This window comes from Sebastes umbrosus, chromosome 4 (genome assembly GCF_015220745.1).
Source record: "Sebastes umbrosus isolate fSebUmb1 chromosome 4, fSebUmb1.pri, whole genome shotgun sequence".
In the NCBI taxonomy this organism is placed as follows: Eukaryota; Metazoa; Chordata; class Actinopteri; order Perciformes; family Sebastidae; genus Sebastes; species Sebastes umbrosus.
In genome coordinates, this window is record NC_051272.1 from 9,373,105 (window position 1) to 9,389,455 (window position 16,351).

Here is a 16,351-nt window from a genome sequence, read left to right on the forward strand (position 1 = left end):
CAAACAATATATTCTGTGGTCAACAAGTGTCACCGGAAAGGAAAGTAGGTTGCCTGGCAACAGTAGTAAACACCAAGCACCGATGTACGCAACGCCAAACATTGCATTTGTGTACTGTAATTATTACTGTCGCTTACCTCCAAGTCAAAATTACTTTCTGTCCCTCGGTGCTTCCCCCTCAGGTCGCCACTCTTTCTATGAGACCCTTTTTTTAGATATTACTAAACAATCTCTGATATTCTTTCACAGCGTGCAGCAAAAAGCTTCCTCTCTCTCCAGTGTGTTGCCTGTTTCTTTCCAAATATTTAATGACATGTGACTGTCCCTGTGGTCTCTCAATGAACAGTTGTAGAGATGTCTGTAAAGGCCAAGGTGCTCGGCCAGTTTTCCCTCGAAGGCGTCAATGTTGAAATGAAAAGCACAGTTTGCGCACCACGTGAAAGCCGTGATTACGTAATTTTCTGGCGCACCCACCTCACAGCAGCTTGACTACGGCGACCATAAACAAGGCTGTATCCTCTGATACGCAGTATTGGCATTTCTTCATTTTTGGCGTACCGTGACTTTTTCTTGTGTACCGGCACTTCTCTCAAGTTGATGTTGCTGGTACTCTTTTCAGCCCTCTCCATATATCAGGTTCTCTGGGAGATTCATAATGGTGATGCAGCACCAACGTATTTGCGCTGCGCCTTGATAAGCAGTATGAACATAAAGATAATATGGGGAGCATCTGGATGAGCCAACGCACGACACGGAGGGGGGATTTATCAATACAATGTTCACGTCCTTTTTGTAAAATATTTAATGAACTGTTTGTCGTAACTTTTTTATTTGTGAACAAATATAATTAATGAAACATTATTTCAAAGTTTTCTGAATCTGCTCTTTTAGGGAAAACATTTCCAGAAGAATTAAATGTTCAGACGGAGGCTGTGATATGTGTAAATAATAAAATAATCATTACCTAGTAATAATAATGGCCCAAAATTATGTAAAGTGTCATAGTTTTAAGTCAAATCTATCTTCAAATTGTCTTGGGGGAGGACCCCCAAACCTAATATCTCCTAGTATCTTTTATTCACTGTATAAATTCAGAATGTGTCTCTGTATAATATGTAGGAGCATCCTGACTGGGACCTGAATGATACCCTACTATAGGCTACAGATTACACAGGAAGATACTTTAACTATTAACACTAAACACACCACCTTAACCCTATAATGTTCCAGTTGGATTATTATTGGAGTATTATAGGCCTGCTATAGAAGATGCATAGCCAAGTATAATAATATAGCAATACAATCACAGCTGATTATGACTGACACAGTATAACATACTTAAAGACATAATTAATAAATAGGAATAAGTCTCAAGAGATTGCTGATACCGGCCATGTGAATAAGAGAGTACTGGCACTTATTTTTTCCCACTTCAAGCACTGATTAGACTCCATTCAAAACACGGTGGACCTGAACTGATCAGCTGATCTTTAAAGTCTGGCTGTGAATCTGGAGCTAGACGCTCACTAGCTGACATTTACAATAGTAGCAGCAGTCTGCTGAGTGCCGTCCACAGCTGAAGCCGACAGATAGAGAAGCCATAGAATCACTAATAAGCACATCAGAGGGGCTGGGTTCCTGAACGCAGCACCGGCCGCCCCGGGAGGCGTTTACATGCACAGGCAGGTAGAGGGAGAGGAGTCGAGGCCGCTGGGAGAGAGTCACGCTGCCTCCATACATAATGAACCAGGCTTTGATATTCAGCCGGAGGATCCCAGAGAAGATTAACATGCAGCTTCCACCCACATCAGCTCCTCACGGGAATCCAGCTCCTCTGACCTCAACTGATGAGATACTTTATCATATTAATATGCTAACGACACTATTATTAGTGTTATTATCAGCGTCTACAACCACTTCACACTGCCTGCATTTAACTGTGAGAAAAACAATCACACAAAAATACGCTTCACTCCTCTCTGATAGATGTATGGTTATATCTCCATATATTTTACTAACCACACAAGATGACATGTATATTAAACAGTTTCATCAAAACCAAAGAAGAAAGACAGCAAACAAGGCTGTAAATTGTCCGAAAAACTTGCAGAAAATTCCTGTGCAGCGTTATCCAAATGTCTTGTATCCATTTGTGGGCTCATGGAAATCCAAACACAAGTATTATTGCTAAACTGTTGCTAAACAATCAAACATTTCCCGTGAAGGAATTTGTTTTGCACGCATGCTCATGACTGCCAGAATGGATACAAGACACTTAGATGATGCTGCACAGGGATTTTCAGAAAGTTTTTTTTTACTTAGTGCTTAGATACAGCGGTGCTTTGAGCTAAATGCTAACATGCTGATACTAAGCAGGTATGAAATGTTTACCATGTTCACCATCTTAGTTTAGCATACTAGCATGCTAACATTTTCTAATTCACACTAAACACAGAGTCCAGTTGAGTCATTACTTTTGCCGGTATTTAGTATTGGACAAATTGTATGAAAAGTCAGAGGATCAAATGCACTGTAATTCGTATTCCACAAAATCAATTCGTATCTAATCTCCATAATTGTGAACAAGGTAATGTAAAGAGCGGCGAACAGGGAGGAGGTCGGGGTGGATGTGTGGGTCAAAAAACACCAGACTTTCGCCCAGGAGATGACTGTTCGTAGCCCGTGTGAAACCAGAAGTCAACGTTGATTTATTTGTCGCGTAACTTCCGGACTTAATTTACGTTACTTCCAGTGTTATTTTAACCCAAAACGTAATCTTTTCCTAAACTTAACTAAGTAGTTTTTGTCATGTAATTTCATGCTTAGTTTATGCCACTTCCAGTGGGGCGTAACTTAACCATGATCTTTTCCAAAAGTAGTTTTGTTGCCTAAATCTAACTAAGTAGTTTTGTCGTCTAAATTTAACCAAGTAGTTTTGTTTCCTAATCCTTCCCAAGTCAATCTTTTCCTAAACCTAACCGAGTAGTTTTGTTGCTTAATCCCAACCAAATCGATCTTTTCCTAAATGTAACCAAGTAGTTTTCTTTCCTAATCCTAACCAAGTCGATCTTTCCTAAACCTAACTAATTATTTTTTTTTGCCAAATCTTAACCAAGTCGATCTTTCCTAAACCTAACTAAGTTTTTTTTTGTTAGCCTAAACCTAACTAAGTAGTTTCCTGTGAAGACAGAAGTTTATTTTGAAAAGACTGTGGCGTACTGACGCTGAAAATTCATAGGAAAACGCACGAAAAATGAGGATTGACTTTAGATATCATACGAACCGTTGTATGAGGATACGTTGTTCAGGTGGATATTAGTTTAATCTCCGTATGTGTCATGTTTAGTCTAGCTTAGCACAAAGACTGGAAACAGAGGGTTACTGCTAGTCTTGGCTTCCATAAGTGTCTCTCAAATGTCGACTAACAAAAAAAGCAAACATTTCCCCTCTAAGTAACAAAATCCCTGACCGTTGTTTGTACAAGCCGCTGAAGGGCCGCAGTCGACCCTGACAAGCTACAAGGCTCACTTGATGATGAACAGCATGAAAACCCGCTGTTGATGCCCCACCATGCTTCTCCTTACAAAAAAAACAGTGTTTGAGCAGCGATTAGCTTTGCTTCGCTGCTTATCTTCCTCATGAGCCTAAGACTTGTGGAGAGAAAGTCAATACCAACCACAGTGTTATTATCTACCATCCATTGCTGTCTGTTAAGTGGTGTTTTTTTATATTGTGTGTGAGGGGAAAGGTCTTTCCGGGCCAAATGAAGAGAACATGTTACCAGTTTACAGCAGAGAGAGAGATGAACCCTTACGTTTCCAAAAACTGCAGTCCAATATTTAACAGGAAATATACATCAAACAACCTCATACTGGATTCAACGGTGAATATGTTTTTTTAATTGTTTGCGTTGCTGTCTGGGCCAAGTACTGCCACAGTTGTGGGTTGAATTTCCACCGTGGCCAATAAAGAGTTTCTATATTCAACCATCTTCTCGCAAGAATAATTTGGACTCGATTAGAGTATTTTTCACATGAAAGTAACTGTTTTGAAACACACATTTATTCACTTTTGTTCATTCATACTGTATAATGACGCAACAATATGAGGCAACATAACTAGAACAACAATAATACAAAAATTGATGGAAATTAAAAAAATCTAAATGAAAAATGTTGTGATGATGTGAAAATAAATTAAAGAAAAAAGAGGCAAGAGGGAAAGAGAAGGGAAAAGATGGTGGTAGTAATTATTCCTCTCACTTGAATTCATATGTACGACAAGGATGTTCGGAGGCATCAGAGAAGAATACTGATAGCGATAATTGAGGCCAAAATTAAATTTGACAACAACACATTGGCCAATTGGCACATTGATAATCCTGACCAGGCTTATGTGGGGGACGTTGCAGGAATACGGGATGCTGGATGTCTGCATTGTCTGCAAAAAGTCAATAGCTTTCTCTCAGGATAGATGGTGTTATATGCTGAACAGATTGTAAAGTCTCTTGAAGGTAAATTGGTGATATTAGACTTGACTTCCTCAGTCGGCATCGAGCTCGACCAGGGTTGACACCAGTTCTATTTGTGATTGTCATTGAGGAGAGTGTCCGCATGATGGCCTCGGGATTGCACCGTTGTTGTTTTTTTGTGAGTGATGTGGTCCTGCTGGCTGCGTTGACCTCCGGTGCAAAATGGCACAATTTGCACCCAAGTGTGAAGTGGTTTGGATTAAAGTTTCAGTCCGAGGGGAGAATGTTTGCTTGCTCTCTTTGAACGAGGAGTGAGTTGCCGTCCCGAAGTGAAGGAGGTTGAGAATCCTGTTCGAGAGTGACGGTGGAAAGTGGCGATTGGTAGGCGGATTGTTATGTGTTGGACCAGACTGTCACTGTAAAAGAGGGAACTGAATATGAAGGTAAGGTTTTCAATTTAGCGAAATATCTACATTTCAACCTGAACCATAGTTGAGTCTAAAATATCATCAGTGAGAGCTGGGAGGACATTTATGGATTTGTGGGGGCTGTTGGATTAGATTCAAATTTATTGTCATTGTGCTGAGTACTGAGAGTACTGAGACAACAAAATGCAGTTTAACATCTGGCCATAAATGCAAAAGTAGAAAGCAGTGAAGTGCAGAGTAATGTGTATATCTAATGGTAATATAAATAATAAATATAACATACAGTAAGGGGTACATATGAATACAAGATGTACGATTAGTACTGAGCTTTATTTCCCTACAAATGGTATTTCTTTTTTTTCTTAAGAACTTAATGAGACTTATTTTTACAGTTTAAGACTCTTTATCTTCACTCCAACAAATAACAGACGAGTGACATTAAAAGTGCTGGAACATCCAGATTCTTTGCCTTTATATAATTGGATCTGCCTGAAGTACAGCGCGTCCTGTGAGTTGGATTTCAGAGATGCCAACACCGAATGTGAAAATTATCTCCCAAGTTATTTCCGCTTGAGGTACAGTATGTGCTTTTGTCTGACAGAAATGGCCAAATGTAAGAATGTGAATCTACTTCAGGGATATTGCAGAGAGTTTAATGTTGATCCATGACACTTCATCATAGCTGTAAATGAGTTCTGTAGATGGAGAATCTGGGCTGCAGTTATGAGTTGATTGATATCTTCCAAAACTGATGGCAAACAAATTAATTATACTGAATATTCTTGTGTTTTATGATCCTGTCTGGTTGGTCCACCTGGTCCCGCTGCTGCTGACGTTCAGTTTAAAGATCTGCTGCTCCAGTTTCTCTCAGGCCTCGGCTGCTCTCAGATCAGACTCCCACAGTCCTCCTGAGCTTTAAACCAGCTCTGCTTTGATCGGGCAGGAAGGTGGAGTCCAGGTCACAGAGACAGAGAGCTGCACAGTCACAGGATTCAGCCCTCCATTAACCTCCCCAACCTTCAGAAACTTCCCCGTTAAGGAGATTTAAAGTTTCATGATTCATGACTTTTTTTTTTATAGCTGCACCATTGCATCAGAAGGAAATATTTTAGATGTTGCGTGCATCGTTTTAAAAACATTTCCCCCGAAAGAAATAATAATAATCATCCTATTTGCTGGCCACGTTTGCTCAGTGTGTTTGAAACAAACTTTCTGAACTGAAGAAGAACTTTTAAGAAATATGCATTTCGGTTCCACTTACTGATTCCCGAAGGTGAAGTTTGGAGCTATTATTATATCCTCCACAGTGCCAGTTAGGGATTTATCAACATACATATGCAGTGTTTACTTTACTACACATACTGCATACTTATCATTATTATTATTCCGTTCAGATTTTAGCCTGAAAACTCTTCTCACACACTGGGAACAACTGCTAACACCAGAGCACAGACTTTAAATATTATACCTGCTAGTTTAGCACTAGTACTGTATATAAAGATGGAGGACATAACAGCTCCCCAAAAGTGAAGCCCAAACATCTGGATCGCCCCCTGGTGGCTGGCTGCAGTATAGTTCATAAACCCCGCCCCCTCCTTGTTAGTGGATGGGACATGGGCCAAACTAAAAAATCAAAGTACACGTCTCTGGTGGACAGGCAGCTCTATTTAATGCTTTGGCATGACGCGGGTTGAATATAAGATGAGCGATTGTGATTGGCTCGTCAGATCTCAAGTTGCTTGAAATGTGTCCAACACTGAGGGGGAACCATCTGCCAGAGCAAATAAAACATGAGCTCACAGATCCGTCTGGTTCCCAGGCAACTAAGCACGCTACAGAGGATACTCAATACTAAAGGATCAGGATCGTGGCCAAAAACAAGCTGAGGGGGGACGTCCCTAAATGTGACTTTATGAGACTGAGTGGTTGTCCGTGAGTGGACCTTCCGCCACTTCCTCACCTTTCTCCCTTCCCCTTCATCAGCCTCTTGTGACCTTCACGCTGTTCATGTTGTTTGGTTTCGGGACAACAGCTTGTGTCGGAGGGGCCACATAAATCACTTCAGAGCTTGTTTTTGCTCTCAGGCCCACAAATGAGTTTATGCTTCGCTGTCTGTCATACATTTTCATAATGATTCCTGGATGCATCGCTGGAATCACCGCCGCCGTTGTTTCGGTCTCTCGGGGAGGGGGAAACTCTCCATCTGTCGCCACGTTTCCCTTCCTTCCTTCCTTCCTTCCTTCATCTTCCTCCCTCTCCGTCCTGGTGGCTGGGCAGAGCCCCACTGAGGATTCCCCGCTGTCAGTTTGACACTCAGTCACGGGGCCATTAACCTGGGCCTCGACTTTACTACGTGAGGCGGTTGCCATGGCGACGCGGGTGGTCTCTGAGCAGCAGCACGGCATTGGCGACGGTAGGCGGTGCTGTGTGTTGGGAGCGTGTGCACGCAGGTGTGTTGTGACAGATGCTGGAGGGGCAGGGAGAGGAAACAGAGGCTTTTGCTGCTCTGCATGGTGTTTTTGTGTGTAATAATGCATCATAATTTATTAGTTGATTATATGTTGTATTCATAATATGAATCTGCAAAGTATCTAATGTTGTCACATGAATGTAGTGCAGTAAAAAGTACAATATTTGCCAAGTAACAAGTATGAAGTTGCATAAAATGGAAATACTCAAGTACCTCATAATTGTATTTAAGTACAGTACTTGAGTACTTAGTTTGCTCGGTGACTGTGAATCTGGTCTCTAACTGCCTCCTTCCAGTAAACACTCGTCGTTACACTGAGAGCCTCCGCAGCACACTGCAGACAGAGACAACAACACAGAGAATCAATAGTCTCGTACTGGCTCATAAACGCAGCACAGAGCCTAATGATGCGTTCAGGGTCACCTGTCAAGCTGAGATGAGGAGAGAGAGAGAGAGTCCTGGCGCTTCCCTGCTCTGTTGTTGATCCTGTTTAAAGACGGAGATTATGAGGAGTTAATGATGGTCCAGCTGCTCACACTGTGGAGCTCCACCAGTTAAATAGTCCACTACTGAGGACACAGTTAATGGGATGAGTGGAGGTGCAACTGAAAGAGCCATTTTAGTTAGTATTACTGTCGCTTTAAAAGCTTATAATGCAGCTAATAATTTATTTTCCAGTGTTTTTACTTCTTGTTTTATTTATGTCAGCTGCAGACAGAACCAGACCATTATTTAAAACAGGCATATATTAGAGACAGGCTACCTGTTGTCTTGATTATTTTAGTATAATTACCATTTAATGTCATTTTCCTAATTCCACCAGTCCCACAGTCATGTCATACTCTCCACTTTGCTGAAAACCCTTTCTCTTCTCTAACTGAAGCAGTTTTTAACCCTAAGAGACCCACATAGACCCGCTTTTGTGGGTACAGGGGGTCTTTAGGAGGAGATAGCAAGTCAACAGCAGATGTTACATAGAAGTGTTGTACATCATCTGAAAGCTGGGAACCTGAAGATTAATTTGATGCAGCTCAGCACTGTGTGTTAAGTTGTTCTAGTCATAAATCAGAAATAAAACATGAATTCATTCCCATGCTCTATTATATCTCATAAGTTGTTGCAGAAATGTTTGGGTTTTTGATACAAAGATTTGGTGCTAAATTTAACAATTAATTACCACTCGAGAATTAAGAAAAATTATCAGTAATCCCTCCAAAATTAACCACATTAAGACACCAAGACCTTGAGGAACGCCATAGAAAAAGTCATGCTGTGATTTGGTATCAAAAACTTTTGACATTTGGAGATTTCTGCAAGAATTGCATTTTTCGGCGTTCGGATGGCGAGCACTTCTGTTCTGGAAACTGCTCAGAAACCCTGTTATTGTCAATCTAGCTAGGAAAACCATCCATCCTCTGAATGCTCTAGGTCTTTAGTTTGTGGTTGGAAAGTTTCATGAGGCTGTGATTATCCTAGAGGTCACCACAGGTCATTTTATACAGTAAGGTCAAGTTTAAAAAAATGGTCTCACTACAATGAAATGGCTAATATGGGGACTAACATCATCACACATGAATACAGTTGGACTCATTGGATCCACAAGAGTCTCGGCTTTACACTGAGACACAATTTATGTAATTTAAGACTGTTTAGGGACCCCAGTATGCAGAAATATTCAAATACACAATTTTAAAATTGGCAAAAATAACACATTTATACTGAATTAAAAAAACTGCATGTTTTGTCAGTGTGTCAGTGTGTTGACTTGACTATGACTTTCCCAAAACTGCATGTGATTATCATAAAGTGAGCATGTCTGTAAAGGGGAGACTCGTGGGTACCCATAGAACCCATTTACATTCACATATCTTGGGGTCATAAGTCAAGGGACTCCTTTGAAAATGGCCATGCCAGTTTTTCCTGGCCAAAATTTAGCATACTTAGCTACTTTTGTAGCGTTATTTAGCGTTATTCCCAACAAGGACATGATGGTTGGTAATAATGGATTCCTTAGCTTTTCTAGTTTCATATTATATGAGGAACTTCACTCTAGCTTTAAAACTGAGCCCGCTACAACGTCCGAAAGACAGAATAGCGGCCGGGTTGTTGGTTAATTGCTAGTTATTTCCAGTTGCTTCCACTTTGCGTTTTTTGTGATCGCTGTGAAGCTACTGTCAGAGAAAATAATCCCTTCCTGCAGATGTTTCACATTAAAAGTCTTCCAGTGGCTGAAAGGGTATAATCTCTCCCAAACAGCAAAGTGAAAACTGCGGCCCGAACACATTCACCACTTTGACTTTCCCATCAGTCAGCTGGAGAGTAAAAACTCTATAAACGACGGCTGGTTATGTGCCAGAGGAGACGGAGTTATCAGCCGCGAACACGAGTCACCAGATTGATTCCGGTAAATGAGCCGAGCGGTCGACCATCTGTTTGTTTTAATGAAAACTTATGGAATCATTCCTGCTGAGTTCAGACCATCATTTAGGTGAATCATCATTGTTCAGATCATCAGGTTTGTCTGCAGGTGGTGAAGTGAAAAGTGGTTTCAACATTGTCAGATGAAAAAAAACACCTAAATCTGTTCACTGACAGATACTATATGAGACGGAGATCTCAGCAGTGGTGGAATGTAACTAAGTACATTTACTCAAGTAATGTTTAGTACTATGTTGAAGTACTTTACTTGAGTATTTCCATTTTATACCACTTTCTACTTCTACTCCACTACATCTCAGAGGTAAATATTGTACTTCTTACTCCGCGACATTCATCCGACAGTTTTAGTTATACTTCGCAGATTCAGATTATTAATACAAATTATTAACCGGCTTTGTGAATATTCGATTCTGATTGGTCGATCATGGCTTTCTACGGTCTGTTATTTCTTTATAACAGCCCGTTGCTGCGTATAAAAGACCGTTGCTATGTATAACAGACCGTTGCTATGTATAACAGACCGTTGCTATGGGCGCAGTTCTGATCTCAGACTCTGGCGGACCGTTTTTGTGTCAAATTATTGATTTCTTAAGTAAGTAGCCATGTAATAAGCAGGATAATGTACAACGAACGGGTCATTGTTGGGAAATAACTATTTTAATACTTATATACAGTAAATACTTATAAATCAACTAATAAGTTATGATGTATGTATTATAGATTAAACTAACCAGCAGTGTGTGAAGTAATTAAAATGAGCTCCACCTTCAGCAGCTGCAACATTAAAGTGATGAACACTTCAATGCATCAATAATTATAATCCAGTGAACATGATATATGTTATGCTGAAATGAGGCATTCTGCATAATGAGTCCTTTAACTTTTGGTACTTTAAGTATATTTGGATGCAAATACTTTTGTACTTTTCCTTAAAGGCCCTGTGTGTGTAATATGTAGGGGCAACTATTGTCAGAAATGGAATATAGTATTAATAAGTACGTTTTCTGTTTATAATCACCTGGACATATGAATTGTTGTGTTTTCTTTAGCTTATAATGAGCCGTTTATATCTACATAGGGAGCGGGTCCTCTTCACGGAGTCCTCCATGTTGCTCCGCCATGTTTCTACAGCAACCCAGAACGGACAAAACAAACCGGAGTCGATAACGTTACACACTCCCGTCGCAACCGCTCTCTCTCTCTCTTGCTTCACCACTCACTTCCCACATGCACACACTCTATGCACTTTGAATGCAAGACTTTTAGATGTAACAGTGTATTTCTAAACTACTGATATATTTATATGTAATGTTTATATTTAGTATTTTGAGCAAGCAAATGAGGGCATGGTGTAATTAATTTGAGGAAATATTCTAGGAAACAAATCAAACTAAACAATTTAACCATAAAGGAAAATATTTTAGTTGAACAAATAGATTCATTTGTTTGTAGCTCAGCAGGTGTCAGACTTATTTTTTTTAATTACAGTAGTTACTGCAGCAGCAGGAACTGAAGGTAAGAGTGTTGTTTCTACTCCAGTCAGTTAGGAAGGTGCAGCCAGACCTTCAGGCATCCCTTAAATACACTGTATGTGAATACGTTAACAATATTTTAACTTATTAGCTATTTCCAGAGCTTTCATCTGCATCTCACAGGCTTCATTAGCATTTATTAATTCAGGAGCATATAGTAGTAAACAATTTCCCCACTGACACCTGCAGGACTCCATAGATTCACGGACACAAATCGGTCATTTGAGTAAAGGTATTGAGGGCATGAATGATTATTTTCATGGAGTGAATTAGTCATTGCACAGCTTGAAATGGCAATTTAAGGAAACAGCAATTTGAGGCCACACAATTAGTAATTTTTAAGGGATGGAAGTAGCTGACTGAAACACATTAAATGTAATTGACTGCCTGGTGCAGTTTTCTTACAAAACAGTTCTGTTTGCATTCAGTGCATCCTTGAGGTCTAACAAACATCTTGAATGCATTTCCTTCCTCAGACAACAATTGCAAAAGCTTTAATTGTTTTTCCTCCCAGTTAAAACCTATTCTCATACAACGGTCTGTATGATATCTTACGAAAACGCTATTCCTCCTTTTTCGTTCATTTTCCTACAAATGTCCAGCAACACGTGTACATTTCTGCTTGTTACATGCTTACAGTCTTTTCAAAATAAACTTCCGTCTTCACAGGAAACAACTTCCTTAGGATTAGGCAACAAAACTACTTAGTTAGGTTTACGAAAAGATCGACTTGGTTAGGATTAGGCAATGAAACTACTTGGCTTGGCTTAAAATAACTCCAGAAGTGGCGTTATTTTGGTACTGAAGTTACGTGACGAATAAGTCAACGTTGACTTTTAGGTACACACGGGACATAAACACCCGTCTCCTGGGCGAAAGTCCGGTATTTCTTGACCGACCCATCCACCCCGACCTCCTCCGTATACTCTTAATACTTCCTGGTTCTCAATTACGTAGATTACACACAAATTGATTTCGTGGGATATACACAAATTATAGTACATTCGTTTTTCGTGGGTATAGCTACGAACAGGTATGAGACCAGCCTGACCAGTTTTCATGCTTGCAGTCTTCTTCTTTCTTGCATTTGCTGGCGTGTTGTTGCATTTCTTAGCACAGTACCACCTACAACTGTCGCTCAGCAGAATAGCATAAAAACATCGCAATGTCCATGTGCATGCATACAAAGCATACCGAAAAGAAAAACAGAGACCTACTCATGAAAATATTATTTTCTTATATTAATATAAACTCCATAAGGGAATTGACTCTTTATTTGCCATTATTTGAGAGCAGATTACTGATTTGATGTCATGGTGAGGTGATTTTTTATGTGTGTATGTTATAAATGTTTTATTTGTGAAGTCAAAGTGAAAACAGTGAGAGAACGGGTTTTGAGTTTTTTTTTCCACATCACAGTTAACAGGGAGTAACACAGTAAAGGTTTCTCAGGTTATGGTCATGATTGTTAAAGACGGCGTCCTGCATCGTTCCGTCATTAACCCTACCTCCCATCTGCTCTCTCCTCAGATGTACATCCAGACGGCCACGCTGACCGTCTCGCTCAGCCTCAGCGCCTCCGTCTCTCTGGGCATGCTCTACATGCCGAAGGTCTACATCATCATCTTACACCCCGAGCAGAACGTCCCCAAACGCAAGCGCAGCTTCAAGGCCATCGTCACCGCCGCCACCATGACCAGCAAGCTGTCGCATCTGGCGGCCGAGCGGCCCAACGGCGAGGTGAAGACAGAGCTGTGCGAGGGCGTGGAGGCCAGCGGTGAGTAGGCAGAGGGGCTTCTTGGTCGATATCTACTGTATATATAGATAATTAAACATAATGTTAATGTAATAATTAATTTATTAGTATAGCAATTTTCTGAAATGATTTTTGAGCAGAGCCGTATAGTTGTCGGCGGCGCTATGGAGGACATAACCTGCAAAAATGAAAAATAGATCAATAAATAAATTAATGACTCGATAAATAAATGAATAAATATGCCATAAAAAGTATCAAAAATAATCTAAAAAATAAATACAGTCATTAATTAATTGATAAATTGTGACAGAAAATGATATTTCTGTTTTGATTTGCTTTTTAATAAATAATAATCCCCTGCAAAAATAAATAGATACACTAAAGATTCATAAAAATGTGGAAATTAATCAGAAAAGTAAATAAATACAAAGATAAATAAATAAAAAAGCAAACTAAAACAGAAAGATCAATTTAAATCACATGTTATCAATTAATTCATGACTACATTTATTTTCTTTTAACGGCATATTTATTTATTTATCGAGTTATTTATTTGCATTTGTCTGCGTTTGAGCGGCGGGACTTAGCGAAGGCTCAATTCCAGCTTGTTTTCGGCTGCATTATTGTGACCTTGACACTGAAACAGGAACCGGTTCCTGTTTAAATCTGCACACAGTTTGATGCTCAGCTGCCACTTTCTTTTACCAATGACTGCTGCTTTATTCTGGTCTTATTCAACTGTTGCTCAGAGGGATCTTTGTCTCTTTCAGTTGTCAGTCTGGTTGAACCATTGGACAGAGTTTTGTTCTCCATGTACTAAACTAAATAACACCTATGTGTTAAGAGGTCTTTCTACAAGCTAAAAGACATATATAGAGGAGTCCTCTCAGACATCTGACTGTTGAATGGTGGTGTATTTGGCCATGTAGTGTATCTCCACACTGAATGCACAGAGATCTGACTCTGGAGAACAAGAGGATTTACCTTCATGTGGGACTGCTCCTTTTAAAACACCAAAGAAACTTTTACAATCTTGCAGCAAGAAGAAAAAGAAAGTTTCATAGTGAATTCTGTTAATTATTCTCTGAACAAAGGTGCTATAAGAAGAAGAGTGTCAGCCTCTCTGTACGGTCGTCCATGTGGAGGTGAAGCACTGTAATGAGGATTTAACAGGAAGTTGACTCTAGTTTGTTTAGACGTCACCTGAGACCAGATCTGATGAAACTGTTTACAGCTCCGAGTTGCACTTCAAAGCTGCTTCTCGGTCCATCAGCAGGAAACTGGGAGACGTCGGATTGTTTACTCAACAGAGATGTGCTGACTGAACTGATCTACTTAATCTAACGAGCATGCAGCTCTCGCATCCGCTTTACTGTCTCAACCTCACACAAGAGATTCGCTTCCTCTTTAATCCTGCAGAGTGTTCAGTGTGAGGGCAGGAAGTCACAAAGAGTCAAACTGCAGGAGATCAAAACTCTTGTGAGGCTTATTTGGTCCAACATATCTCAGTGTGAGTATTCAAGATCCCCAGAGGATTGATAACAAAAAAAAAAATGGTGACCCAAATGACCTTTCCTGTAGCATCACCCTCAGGATTAGCTTTACAGTTTTAGGCTCTAATGATCAGGATGTTCGTTCATATCGTGGCTGTAATGAACGCCACAGCCTTGACGGGATGCTCGCAGGAGATTAGACAAAGTTTGATATTTGAAGTTGATGATCTCTCAACAAGACTCGGTCCGGAGTCCAGAGTCCAGAGTATATGTCTGGACCGTGTACGGTCAGTCTGTGAATTTGTGTCAGTGGTCATGTCTATAATGTTAAATCCAGCGGTACATGTCCACCAGGTCCAGCGAGGACACTATGGGACGTGCTGCTCCACTCAACTGGCCGTTCAAGCGGTGACGTACCCGATTGTCAAGTCAAGGCAATTTTATTTGTATAGCCCAAAATCCCAAATCCCAAATTTGCCTCATGGGGCTTTACAATCTGTACAGGATACGACACCCTCTGTCCTTTTCAGTGCGACACTTCAGGAAGAGCAACAGAGGAGGGATTCCCCTTCCAGGATGGACAGACGTGCAATAGATGTCGTGTGTACAGAGTAACAACATAATGAAAATACAACATAGACAACATATATGACAAAAATTAATATATATATATATATATATGTATATATATATATGTATATATATATACATATATATATATATAATATGAACATATGTGAGAAGGAGGATCCCTCCTGTCTAAAAACTCCTCTTGAGACACGTACCATTCCAGCAATCAGAAATCAGTTTAACCTGCAAGGGACTGAATGTAAACAGAAGTAACGTGTCACTTTACCAACCTGCTGTTTGCTTTTCTCTCCTCAGTGCCGCCAAAAACCACCTACGTCAGCTACACCAACCACGCCATGTGAAGAAACAACGCCTTGGACACGAGGGACGTCCCGGGGACATTTAAAGAAGCAGATTTCTGTCAGACGTCACCACGAGGTGCTCTGAACAATCTGAGGGATCTGAACAGACTGAACCAACACATCTGTGGTGTTTTTATGTTTACAGACAGCAGGGAACGGGGCCTGAACCGCGCCAGAAACGTGAAAGGATCACGGCTGAAAACACATCCGGGAGGCCGCGAGAAAGCAGGAGGATGGTAACCCGAAAGACAAAAAAATAAGAATAATAATTAAAACAAGTCTTCTAAAAGAAATACAAAAAAAAGAAATTGTGGGGACCAACCATATTTGTTGTTATTCTAATTGTGCGTTTGAAAAAAAAAGAACAAAAAAAATTGTGGTTGTGAAAATGTCTGATTCTTGTCTCATGTCGTCCGTCCGTCGACCTGCATCATGAGACGAGTCCGTCGCTGTTTTCGGCTAACTGAATGGTAGCTTTTGGTTGTGAAATGTCTAAATGCCATGGTTGAATTGAAGCATGCCCGTTTTTTATACAAATGATCTATTTATAATAAAGGAATGTTTCACAAGTCGGCGCCATGTTTGGGTCTGTTTGACGGGGAACAGTTTGGTAAAGACAACATAAGAAGTAAATGTACATTACTGTTGTCTTGTTTTGGGTTGTTGGGGGTTTTGGTGTCTTCTTGATTTTCCAGTCAGTCGTCTGAAACAGGAAGTGTTTGTGCTTCAAAGACGCTGTTGATTCTTCAGTGTGAGTCTCCTCTTCACACCAGGTATCTGTGTTTTTTTTATATCTATAATGGGCCATTCTGCATGATGATTTCTTTATT

General features: G+C 40.2%; 1 protein-coding gene across 1 annotated transcript in view; it reads left to right on the forward strand.

Moving 5' to 3' along the window:
* Positions 1-16,090, forward strand: part of grm8b (glutamate receptor, metabotropic 8b) — a 114,386-nt gene extending 98,296 nt beyond the window's left edge. Inside the window, exons 10-11 of the mRNA XM_037768040.1 lie at positions 12,871-13,117; positions 15,475-16,090. Of these exons, the coding sequence (XP_037623968.1) occupies positions 12,871-13,117; positions 15,475-15,521 (294 nt within the window). The 3' untranslated portion in view covers positions 15,522-16,090. The remainder of the gene's footprint in view (positions 1-12,870; positions 13,118-15,474) is intronic.
* The last annotated feature ends 261 nt before the right edge of the window (positions 16,091-16,351 follow it).